This window comes from Rhinolophus sinicus, linkage group LG11 (assembly GCF_036562045.2).
Source record: "Rhinolophus sinicus isolate RSC01 linkage group LG11, ASM3656204v1, whole genome shotgun sequence".
Classification (NCBI taxonomy): Eukaryota; Metazoa; Chordata; class Mammalia; order Chiroptera; family Rhinolophidae; genus Rhinolophus; species Rhinolophus sinicus.
Genome location: NC_133760.1, coordinates 75,425,554 through 75,438,588, shown reverse-complemented (window position 1 = coordinate 75,438,588; position 13,035 = coordinate 75,425,554). Strand labels below are relative to the sequence as shown.

Here is a 13,035-nt window from a genome sequence, read left to right as displayed (position 1 = left end):
TCCTGATATGTGAATTTAACTAAAACTGATATACCTGTTTCAAGTACAAAACTTCACAATGTAATTTCTTAATTAATGCTAAATGTTCCATATATATATATATATATTTGTTTAATTAAAGTTTATATTATATATATATATATATATATATATATATATATATATTCTTTTCGTTTAATTAAAGTTTGTTGGGGTGACAATGATTAGTAAAATTACATAGGTTTCAGGTGTACAATTTTGCATTACATCATCTATATCTCACATTTTGTGTTCACCACCTAGAGTCAGTTCTCCTTCCATCACCATATATTTGATCCCGTTTACCCTCATCTACCACCCCTTCTCCCGGAATATATTTTTATATAGTGCTATTAAATGCTTAAGATAATTTCCAGTGTAAAATAATACACAGATTTCTTACACCGAGCATATTTGTTTCTCCCCTATTTATTTTAATGCTGAGTTCATTTTCAAATTATTTTACTCACAATTTATTGTTCTTTTCTATTTGCATGTTTAGTACAGTTATTATTGGGCAAATAGTATAATTTCAGTCATTTCTAGTATTGTAATTGTGATGGCATCAATAGAAGACTGTTTCTCCACAGGGTATAGGAGACTAAAAAGCCAAATTGAAATAGAATAGAATATAGACCATTTAAGTATCACAGGAATTAAAAATATTACAATTGTTAAAAAAATAGTTTTGTTTAGTTATGGCATAAAACATTTATTCCTCAGCCAAAAGTTTCCGCTTGAGAAAGCCCAAATAGTACCCATAATGCATGTTTTAACCTGAGAACAACTTACCTGTATTCTAAAACTATGAAGTTTTGTACCATGGAAACTTTTAACTGATTTTCATAAATATTAATCTCATCTCTTCCAAAAATTAATTGATCTTATAGATATTATTCCCTCATAATCATTGTATGATAAGTGGAATTATTTATCTGGTTATAAGTAACCAGATTAATTATCTGCCAGCAGACTGAGATTAGTCTGTTTATAAGAAACAAAATTTATTTAAAGCATTTAAGTATAATCTCCCTCTTCTCTGGTTTAATGAATAATTGGTGTAGAATAAAGAGAAGAAATGACAAAGTATTTAATTCAGTGAAATTTGAATTCCATTAAGTTAACATGTTCTCATCACAAATAATGGTTCTTAGAACAATTATTACAGCTGCTGCCCCCAGGAAAGCAAAGACAAAGAAAATGAAATTGTGTGCATTTTGTTACTGGTCATGGTGGAATTAGAGGTGGGTGTGGGCAGAATAGGTTGGGACAAAATCAAGTGTGTATTGTTCCATTCCAGGTGGCTGCTTCTTTGGTTGTGTTGTGGCTACTTAAAGAGTGAGTATTCCATGCCCTATTGTGGGTTCTATTTTGTTTCCATTGATTATTTTGAGTCTTATTAAATATTGTAACATCCCCTGTGCTTCACTTTCCCACACTATTATAGTAGTGGAAAATCGAATTCTTTTCTTTATAATTGTGAGCATGGCAGTTCCTACAGCTCTTTGCCAATTTCAGAAGGATTTAGTTGTGTTTAGTTCCCATAAAAGGGAATGAAAATATTTGAAACAACATTATGCCTTAGTATTTTCTCTGAGTACTTAATAAAGATCACTATTATCTGCTTCAGTGGTGAAAAACTTATCTGCTTTCTTGCAATAGTAAATCCTTAAGATTAAAGGCGTATACTCTGGTAATGAAATACATAATGTTTCTTTAGACTCAAGCTCAGTTTCATTTACATATATTGTAAATTCATTGGAGAGGTTTGGTTGCTGAATAACAGTTTCCCTTTGCTTTACAGAACACCTCCTCCAGACAAAGGGAATAGTACCAAGAGCACAAATAACAGCTACCCAGTCATCATCACCAGCACCAGCTCCTTCTATGTGTTTTACATTTACGTGGGAGTAGCTGACACTTTGCTCGCTCTGGGATTCTTCCGAGGCTTACCACTGGTGCATACGCTCATCACAGTATCGAAAATCTTACACCAGAAAATGTTACATTCTGTTCTTCACGCACCTATGTCGACCCTGAACACACTGAAAGCAGGTACTTGACTGGGTGTATGACACTACACTGCTGATCCACCCTCCAAAGGCCTGTGATCTAGCTGGTTTTCGAGGGGTAGTGTTGGCTTTGCATGGATGCATCTGCCTTTTTGTCGAGCTTTCTTATGACTGGCGCGCACATTTCTCAGATACTGCACTCTGTCGGCTATTGTTGCTCCTCGTATTTGTGTATCAGCTAATTCGAGGAGCTCAGTTTGTTAGAAAGTGATGCTGATGGCTGCAGCCGGAGTGCCAGGCTCTTCTGGTCATCGCTCTCTACTGAGATGTTTGGTCTAACCCCTTCAGGGCATCTTTCTTTTTTATTAAATTCATTGGGGTGACAATGGTTAGTAAAATCACACAGGTTTCAAGTGCACAATTCCAATCATCTATATATTGCATTGTGTCTTCACCACCCAGAGGTAGTTCTCCTTCTATCACCATATATTTGATTCTGTTTATCCTCTTCCACCCGCCTTACCCTCTGGTAACCACTAAACTGTTGTCTGTGTCATCTATGAGTTTTTGTTTCTTGTTGCCAATCGTTAGTATTGTTTAAAAAAAGAAGAGTGGAAGTGATCAAGGAAACCATAAAAGTCTTGTGCTGATATAGTCTTTTGATGGGTAGAATAATCTAGTTTCCTGTAATTGTTCAAAGACAATCATATAAATTTGTTCCAGGTTTTTTGTTTTTTTCTTCTTGTTTTTGGGGTGGTGGTGGTGGTGGAAATCCAAAAGGTGTTTTAAAAGTATTTTTAATACCATCACAGAGGTTGGTAAAGGGTACAGGCTTTCAATTGTAAAATGAATAAGTCCCGAGGATTTAATGTATAACATATGACTATAATTGATAACACTGTACTACGTAATTGAAATTTCCTAAGAGAGTACAATGTAAGCATTATGACCAAAAAACAAAAACAAAAAACAGTAGATCTGAGAGGTGATGGATGTGTTAATTTGATGGGAGGAATCTTTTCACCACGTGTACATATGTCAAATTGTCATGTTGTACACTTAAAATAGCTTACAATTTTATTTGTACCTGAATAAAAATAAAGTCACAGAAAGTAACAGTAGTGAAATAAAGAGACCAAAGATTTAAAAGAAAAACTAAGGACCATAAGGTACATTGAAAGCAATCAATTCCATTAATTTCACTTTACATACGTTCACATTTGGAATTTAATAAGGAATTGCTCAAGTGTTATTCTAACAGCTCTGCTGAGCACTTGCTTTGTGTGGCACTAAGGCAGCGACTGGTGTGAAAAGATGAATGAGGTACAGTTCTTGCTCTAGAAGAACTCACAGAAAACAGAGAGGGGATAGACACAAAAGCACTTCATTAGAAAGCAAAGAATACTTGTAAATTCCAATATGGAGGTTTTTAGATGATTTGTGTCTACAAATCTCAATTTGTCTACAAATTGATATCCATCAATTTCTTTTTCTTTTCGCTAACAAAATTTCAATGTTAGTATATTCAGGACGATCTTTATATTTATTCTAAAGTCCTGTGTGTCACTAAAGCCATGCCTCATTTGTATATACTCATCACCACCTTTGGTTCTAGAGCTAAGAGATTTTAGACCTAAAAGGGAATGTCAGATTACCTTGGCCCAACGATTTCTTTTTTTTTTTAATGGAAAAACAGAGACCCAGAGAAGGTAGAGGATTTGTCCAAGTTTTCAATCATCAGAAATGGGCAATGAGATGTAATAGAAAAAGCACAGGCACCGTTTGAGGCCTGGCTTGTCCCACAAGAGTGATGAGCATGGGCAAGTTATTATTTGAGCCTTGCCCCCTCATCTGGGGGTCTTGGAGGATCATTGTGAGAATGAAACAAGGCAATCAACTTGCCTGGTACGTGGCCAACATGTAACCATCAGTTCCCCACTGTCATTCTCTTCTTGGGGTACTGTTCCTACAGAGGGTACATTTTCCATTCCCCCCTTCACATCTCAGAGCTCCTCATTCCCTTAAACAATGCTCATAGTTGGTTCTGAACCTTCTGTCTTTCATATTTACATGGTTAGCATTCATTTCATTTTCTCATGCATCTTACTTTCCAAACCATAATCCATTTGTAGGATGATTCTGAAACGTCTGTTTTTACATTTCTTGTTATTTATGCTCCTGAGAATGGAAATCGCAAGGTGATTTTGCAACGTCTATATATCCTTTTCCCACTTCTACCCACACCCCAAACTTCTGTATGCAAGGATGGTGCTTTCTTCTAAAAACCATTGTGATTGCTGATTTATGATTCATTTGTTCTTATTATGTTGCCCAGAGAGTCTCTGCTATACTTGGTAGCAGCCAGGGCTTCCTTGCCTCGCGTGTGCACACGCTTTCTCCCGACGTGCCTTTCTGCAATTGTTGTTGACCTTGATTTTCTCTGACTCCAGATCTGATTTTCCTATGTTGCTATTTAAATAACTTTAAGACACATAGACACATAGTAGGTGCTCAATAAAGTATGTTGAATTAATGAAAGTGTGAGTGCATATTTCCAGAGGATACTACCATTTGAAATATAATAAGCACCACCAGAAGGATATTTTTTTCACCAAAGTGAACTTTCATTTTTCTGAACGAATAAATACCATAGGTTAATTATTTTTCAATTTTTGGTTAATTTATGGGAAAATATACAAGTATGTCTAAATATGCTAGAGGGAAATATTATTGATAAAGGCTAAGAGATAGTGAGTTAAGTCAATAAATATGCATAGAATAATTCCTACATCTGAGGCTTTTTGCTGATGGCTGTGAGTGATACAAAGTAAATGTGGCATGATCCCACTGACCTGCAGCAATTTGCAATCTAGAAAAAGAGATAAGACATGTATACAAGTGACTTTGATATAAGACATGGATATAGTCATTAAAACACAGAGGTGCTGACAATATGTGTTAAAGGTACTAAGTGTGTCCAGAAGAGGAAGTGATTAGTTTGAGCCGGAGCAAATACTGATGCTTCCTTGCAAGAGAGGCATTTGAGTTGGGCCAGGAAGATGACACAGATTTTGAGAAGCATAGATGAGGGGAAAGGATTTTCAGACAGAGGGAATCACATGTGACAGACAGAGAGGTAGGAGAGTGTAGAGTATATTTAAAGAGTAAACCGAGGTGGGGATTTAGTAATAAAATAGTTAGTCATGTAAAGTATAGCATGGGGAATAAAGTCAATAAAATTATAATAACTATGTATGGTATCAGATGGGTACTAGATTTATTGGGGTGATCACTTTGTAAGATATATAATGTGTAATCACGATGTTGTACACTTGAAACTAATATACTATGGTACGTTAAGTAAAAGTAAAAATAAATTAAAAAAAACAATAAACCAATTTGGCGGAAACAGAATATTTGAGTAGAGGGAGCTTGTATTAGCTAGGTGATTTAAGGCCAAATCCTGGAAGGCATTAAATATTAAACTAAGAATTTTGGACTTTATCCTGTACTTCATGGGGGGAGGGTGAATGATAAGATTCAATATCACTTTGTTTGTACAGTATTATATTTTATCTAATTATAGGTTTCACTCCCCCCTCCCCCGGCCCCAACAACGAATTCCTCAAGGGCAAGGAGCACGGCTTATTCACCTCTGTCTCCTCAATGCCCAGCGTTGTGTCTGGCACATAGTCGACATTTCCTATGTAACTCTTTTTCATTGAAGGAAAAAAGTATCAGATTTATAAATGTGGCTCTAGACTTTAGAAGACAGGCTGAGGCTTACATTGCCAGTGGAGTGAAATGAGAGGACACGGCAGAGGAGGCCCACGGAGTGGGCAGGCAGGGGCTGGGGGCAGCCACGGGTAGGACAGGGATGTATCCGAAAGATGTGGAAGTCAGAGAAGGAGAGGGGAGCTGGAGGGTGTGGACTACAGGTGTGAGGGAATGAGAGCACGTCCGGGAATTACAAACTCAGGCTTGCAAGTGTGACACTGGGTAGGATAAGTGCCCATTCCTGATGTAATTTGTGGTAAGGGCTCCACTAAACACATTAGTTTTTGCCTGATTCTTATGGCAATCTATATTTTATAAAGGTTTAAAAGTGGGAGACAATAACTTGAACATGTAGTTACTTAGAATCTTTGTACAACATTAAAGTTTTCTCAGTCCTTATTTATCTGACTAAATGCTAATTATCTGAGTTCTGGATGCTTCTGCTATGACACAAATTCATCATATTTATCAAATATTGATATGTCTTTTTAAGATTACTGTTTTTTGAGGAATTTGTCTTCTTTTATTTTATAGGTGGGATTCTTAATAGATTTTCCAAAGATATAGCAATTTTGGATGATCTTCTGCCTCTTACCATATTTGACTTCATCCAGGTTTGTAAAAATAAGTATTATTATGTGTGTTTGCAGTTGTTCATACTTTAAAAAATGAGTAGAAAAAAGAGATAAATAAGTTTTTGCTTATTTTTCATTTGACTGAGAGTTGAAGCCCTATGGTATGAATTTTGTCAATACCAAGAGTCTTCAAAGGAGGCATAATTTTAGTAAATTCAGTGATGAGTCAAAACTCTTTCCCTGACCCAAACCCAAGGCAATCCCACAGTTAGATGTAACTGTCTACTTGGGAGTGGTTTGAGAAGTATAATAGACCGTGTTCCCCCAAATCACTGTCCATGAAATATGACATTTTTGACCTTGGCATCACTATTTGGTGGCAGTCACCCACCTCCAAAGGGCCCGTGTGAAAAGGAAGATCAGTTCCTTGGTGGGCTAGAGTTTCAGCCAGTCTCAGCCATAAACACTTCAGCACAGATCAGCTAGCTACGCAGTAACCTCCTGATAAGGACCATGATGCAGGGCCAGAAGGACATACACGTTTTCGAGAAGGGGAAAGAAACATTCAGGACTGGTGAGGACCAGCGCTGGGTGGCAGATATGAAGAGGCCTGCAGGGCAGCCTGGCTCCAAGCACATGACTCTGGGGCGGGGGGGCGGGGGGAGCGAAGAGGGAAAGGAAGGGACAGAGATGAATGGGAGTTCGGGGATGCCACCTGAGGTCTCCATTCGTGACAGGACTTAAGGAGGGTTGTGAATTAATAACCTTGGCTGTTGGACCGGGATGGAAAACAGCTTCCTATCTGGCTTAGGTTGAGCCCCAGAGAGCAAATACCACAGTCTTAGTGATCTCCTTGGAGAGACAGTTGGAACAGGATGCAGCCCATCCTAGGACTGAGTCATTCTTTCCTCCCACTCACTTTCACACCCCACCCCAATAACAATACTTTATTTGAGAGAAACTGCACAACAAAATAAGGGCTACCACATTGGTGTGTATACACAGCCGACATTGGCAGGTGCAGAAAAGCCGTTGTCGGTTTGCCTCCTGTGGAATGATTGGCACAAACACAGTAGCTGTTCCAAGTGAACTTTTTAGCACTTTGGATTTCCTTCAGTTGCTCTGTTTGGGGATATAACTCAGCAGCAGTGGCTGGAAACTTTTAACTGATGCTTTGAGTTCGTGCATCGGAAGGAGCGTTCTCAGTGTCTTCCTTTAAATGCTGGACATTTGTTCTTTGTTCCAGGAGTGTACATGACTGGTCCCAAATACAGGATTATTAAATGAGGTACAAACTGGAACATGGGCATCTTGACATGATTGCACAAGGAGTCATGATTTTTTGTTGTTGTTGTTGTTTTACTTTAGTAGTCTGCTGAGTATTTTCTGAATCGGTATAAGGCTTACTTCAAAAAAACCTCGGGAAGAGTTAATTTTTAAGTATTTATTTTATAAATTAACACTTTTTGACCCATGTGATGGCTCTCAAATCCTTTCTCTTACAGCAATTACAATAATTTCTGCTCAAGTTCTAATGTTAGGGTTCATTAGATATTGCTTCGCAAGTGGTTGGGAAGGGCTCTTTTAATTTCCCTATTTTATTTATAGGAGGGTCTCACAATAAGGAAGCATAATATATGACAATCAAATAAAGTTAAAATCTGATTAATTCTGATTTATTAAAAAATTCATCACAGGTGCTCCTTTAAATTGTGACCTCCTCTGGTTATACTTAGTTATGTTCTGATTAGTGAAATTTAATTCTAATCGCAACATTTCAGGACATGATCTTTGTACATAATAAAGTATACCTGTAAATTTCTTTTTTTTAAAAAATAATTTCTATTTACTCTATTTCCTAACATTTAATACAGTTCTCGCAAATTTGCTCTCTGGGTTGGAACATCACATAATGAAAATAAAAGCTCTAGATTCTATTCTGCAGATACCACTATTTATTTTACCTTAAGAAGATACTTAATCTCTGAGGTCTCAGGTTTCCAACCTGTAAATGAACAAGATAAATCTGTGATAGTCATGTTCAGTACTAAAGTTATATGCTTCAAATTAGCATAGGCCCATACGGAACAAATTTGAGCTTGAAGCCAAACAGAGAAAAACTGTACTCTAGCTCCTACTTATCTCTATTTTTGGGTGAATGATACATGTTTTTCATGAAACAAAACCTACATATTTTAAAATACTGAATTTTTCTTTTCTCAGGCCTCAGAACGTTTAGTCCTTTTTTGATTTCTTCTCTCTTAACCTAATACACGATTGTACTCTAAGTCTTGCTACTTTGATCTCTACTGAGTCTTTCACAGTTTTTCTCCTATTCATTCTGTTAATCCCATTAAGACTTTGCTTAAAATTATCAAGGACTCACTATTATTTGTGAATTCCAAATCTGGTGTTCATTACATGGTTTTAAATAGGTATTAATTTCCTTATCTCTTATTAATTAACTAATTAATTAATTAATTTGCTTACCTTATTTCACAGTGATCCTTTCTTCTTATCAGCCCAGTTTCACAGGCAGTGCTAGGTAACCTTCAGTGTCAGGAATGCTTTCACGCTGCCTTTGGTGGGTGACACGTGCTGCCCACTTCCTGGGAGAATGAATGGATGGTGCCTTGCAGGTTTTATAGTCTGTTGAACGTTTTTTCGTTTCACAAAGTTTCGGATTTGTGTAAGTGTGAATGGGAATTAGAAATCTGTGCTCACATGTTCACTTTGTCCCAAAGTCCCTCTTGTTTACTTTGTGGTTCTCTCACTAATACTCTTGGTCTGAAATGCCTTGTTTCTTACCCATTGTGAGTTAAAAACTGGGACAGAATTTAAGTGTGTGTGTGTGTGTGTGTGTGTGTTTGTGTGTGTGTGTGTAATTAGAATATCAAATATATTGAACCAGTGCCATTAGTTTTGCACACAATGCTAAATTATTAGCGTCTGACTTTAGTGCTTAAAGATGGCTTCTTCTGGAGCAGATAATTTTCCTCAATGCTTAGGCTTATTTTTCACTTGTTTCCCAGTTTGAGCTATATTCTAGATGGTTATAATTGCTGGAAATCTGCTTTGTGAATGGTTCCTCACTTCCAGTTGTACTCACCTTCTCCATTCTTCTCTAACCCAGTGGGATATCTTGGTTAGTTTACTACTCAGATGTGTGGTAAAAATAGCACAAGTCAGATGAACATCATACTGTTTACAACTGTCAACAGCAAACAAGGACCTGATCCTAACAAAGTAGCCGGGTATCTCCATGCTGCCAATGCAGCAGCATTTTGCTGGTATTTAATATGATGGCTCATTTAAGTGAAATCATATTACCTACTTAATCATGCTTACAACTTAATTTTTCTTTTTTTCTCAAAAGATTCTATTTCTGAGAAAAAATATCCTCGGTTAAAAACTCTAGTTTCCCATGGATGAAGTCTTGCTATGGGCATTTGGGGCTTTCTCACTGTGCTGATGGCATTTGGAGGGCAAGAAGGGAATGGGGGAGACTTCCCTGAGATTGAGTCATCACATGTACTTAGTTCAGTGTCTGGTACAGTAAAGATTTCTCTGAATACTTGTTGAATGAAGGAGGGGCTGGTATTGCAGAATTTGATGATTGGAGATGTAGATTTTTTTCCTAGACAAGTGTCATTGAGATATGATCATCTGAAGTTTTAGATGAAAATAACAACCTATTCAAAGACGATTTATGAGTTCTTAGCTACACCCCCATCTCCGCTCCCATCTGCCAAAATATTCTGTTTCATTTAATTAGCTGGAAATTGCATGTGTCACCATAGAAATTGGTGGAGAATTGGATCACCGATTATTATATAGATATTATGATAAGTTTATTTTGTAACCCTTGTTGTAACAGTTTAATGGGTTATTGCAAAGCAAATGTTAGCAAACTTTTAAAAATTTTTATTTATTGCGGTGACATTGGTTAGTAAAAATTATATAGGTTTCAAGTGTGCCCTGGCTAGACTCACTGAGCAGATTTTTTTTTCTTTTTAAAATGTGTGGATTTAGTGTTGCATGGAAATGAAGAATTTAAACCTTCAATTTGAGCCTGAAGAACACTAGTGTGGTTGCTTGTTTCTGTGAATGTCAATGGGGCTGTTTCCAGTTTTTTGGTGCATAATGTGAAGAGATATCTCTAATGGATAGGCTTGACTGAAATGCAACATTCATTTTGACAACATATGAGATAGAAAACATTGTCTAATTTCAAATTAAATCAGCCACACTGTTAAAATCATTTTTGAACCTGTAGGTCATCTCCAATTATTTTAAGGAACAGGAACAGAATTTTTGGGAAGGGGAGTAACATTTATTAAGTATTTTTTTTCATTTTCCTAAACATGAGAAACTGAGGTTCAGAGAAGTTATGTAGCTTGTCCAAATGACCATGACTACTTTGAAGCAAGATCTTTCTGACTCAAAGACTCCAAGATGAAGGCACCATTTTCAGAAATTGTCTAAGCAAAATAAATGCTAACATTTCACATCACCCACACTAAAATTGTCTCAAAATAAAGTTTATTTTAAAAGAGGGCCAGGCTAGAAAAAAGAATCACCCTGTTAAATTTTTTTATCACACACCTTAAAGTACACAGGAAATGAGAACATTCTGAGATCCAAGATCACCGTGTTTTCAGGACTTCAAAATGTTATTAGGAGGGACCTAAACAATTTTTTGAATATTCATGGAAAAGATAAAAAAATGTACTTTGAAGTGACAGACTTCCTAGTAGGAAGGTGCGTGCCCCTTGGTGAGAATTGAGCAGAGTATGAAGAGCTCGTTTAGAAATATACCTTGTCCATTTTGCAATGTGAAAATCTTTACTCACCAACGTGTTTTCTTCAATCCTACAGTTGGTATTAATTGTGATTGGAGCTGTAGTAGTGGTCTCGGTTTTACAGCCCTACATCTTCCTAGCAACAGTGCCCGTGATCATCGCTTTTGTGATATTGAGAGCCTACTTCCTTCAGACCTCCCAGCAACTCAAACAACTGGAATCTGAAGGTGTGGCGCTGACTGTGCAACGGTCACCTCAGAAAATATCCACAAGAGAGACTTGTGATTCTCTGTTATTAATCTATTTTTCTAAAACTTTTTTCCTGCCTTTAAACTCTTGCATTATATAATGGTGACTTTAAAAAAGTGTGTTTATATAAAAGCAAACAGTAAATTACAAAGTACACATAGATTGTTTTTGTTCATTAAGACCATGTGAGTTCGTTTTGGTTTTAAAACAACTGTATAGAGTCTGATCAGTGTTGGTGTATGGGATATTCATTCCTAATTTACTGATATAAATTAGATTTTAAAATGATTCTTCTACCATTACTGAAGGTTTGTCTGGGTTCCCAAACGATACCAGACAGAATTCTTCCTTCTTGTTTCAAACACCCTTCCTTTTTCTCCTCGAGTCAGCCTTTTTTGGCGTCCAAACCCTTGCTTGACGTTGAGCTGTTTGAAAGGAAGTATGTTTTTCAGTAACAGCTTTGGTGCAGGTACGTTTTCAGGGGATACATTTCCAGGTATTTCTGCATTGAAGGTTATTTGCTCAATTAAGTCATATAATCATTCTTAATCAAGGCCTTGAATAAATTGCCTTAAGAGAAAAACATTTCCTCTCAGCAGTGATTAATTCAGGATTAGCCAGAAAAACAATGCTCAGTGGTAGCCAAGAAACATCAATAAATAATGGCAGTGATTTTATAAGTTCCCATCCATGGTAGCCAAGTAGAAAAGGAGGTAACGCAGTAAAAAATAATACATTGCATCTGTTCCAACTATGGTACCAGAATCATAACCTCCCTAAACCAGTGACATTACTGTTTGATTAACTTTTAAGCTACTCTTTATCAGATACATGGTCGTAAGAATTTGTATTATGTATTTACATGATTTGCCTTGTTTCCTATGGGAATATTTCACAGGCAGGAGTCCAATTTTCACTCATCTGGTTACAAGCTTAAAAGGCCTATGGACACTGCGTGCCTTCGGACGTCAGCCTTACTTTGAAACTCTGTTCCACAAAGCTTTGAATTTACATACTGCCAACTGGTTCTTATACCTGTCAACACTGCGCTGGTTCCAAATGAGAATAGAGATAATTTTCGTCATCTTCTTCGTTGCTGTTACCTTCATTTCTATTTTAACAACAGGTACTATGAACTTGTTAGCTATTTAGCGAAACATTTAATTTAAAGTTCTGTCAACTAGTAAAATGCTACATTCTATCGGTTAAATATTTTAGATATCTTTAAACAAATTTGGGGGGAATTTGTTAATCAAAACATTTGTTAGTTTATTGTTGAACAAATAATTTCCTTGAATTTCATTTCTATTATTTTATTGTTGAACTAATGACTTCTTTAAATTAGAGCCGTCTATAGTATTGTATTACCCCTGCTTTATGGTTTAAAAAACTGAGATACAGAGTGTGTCAGGTAACAAATATGTGATTGAAAAGGATCATCTCTTGACTCTCATATTGGTAAAGAATTCAAAAATAATAGATCTCTTTAATAAGGGGCTCTCTGAATAGGGGAAAAGAACACACACACACACACACACACACACACACACACACACTCCCCATCCCTGGTAAGTTTTGTTCTTTTAACCACCAGTTGGTAAA

General features: G+C 36.6%; 1 protein-coding gene across 2 annotated transcripts in view; it reads left to right on the top strand.

The window, feature by feature from the left end:
* The window catches only part of CFTR (CF transmembrane conductance regulator), a 159,221-nt gene that overhangs the window by 92,827 nt on the left and 53,359 nt on the right, over positions 1–13,035 (top strand). For both annotated transcript variants that reach the window (XM_019743194.2, XM_019743195.2), the window contains exons 16-20: positions 1,319–1,356; positions 1,823–2,073; positions 6,342–6,421; positions 11,261–11,411; positions 12,332–12,559. In XM_019743194.2, coding sequence (XP_019598753.2) covers positions 1,319–1,356; positions 1,823–2,073; positions 6,342–6,421; positions 11,261–11,411; positions 12,332–12,559 — 748 coding nt within the window. The remainder of the gene's footprint in view (positions 1–1,318; positions 1,357–1,822; positions 2,074–6,341; positions 6,422–11,260; positions 11,412–12,331; positions 12,560–13,035) is intronic.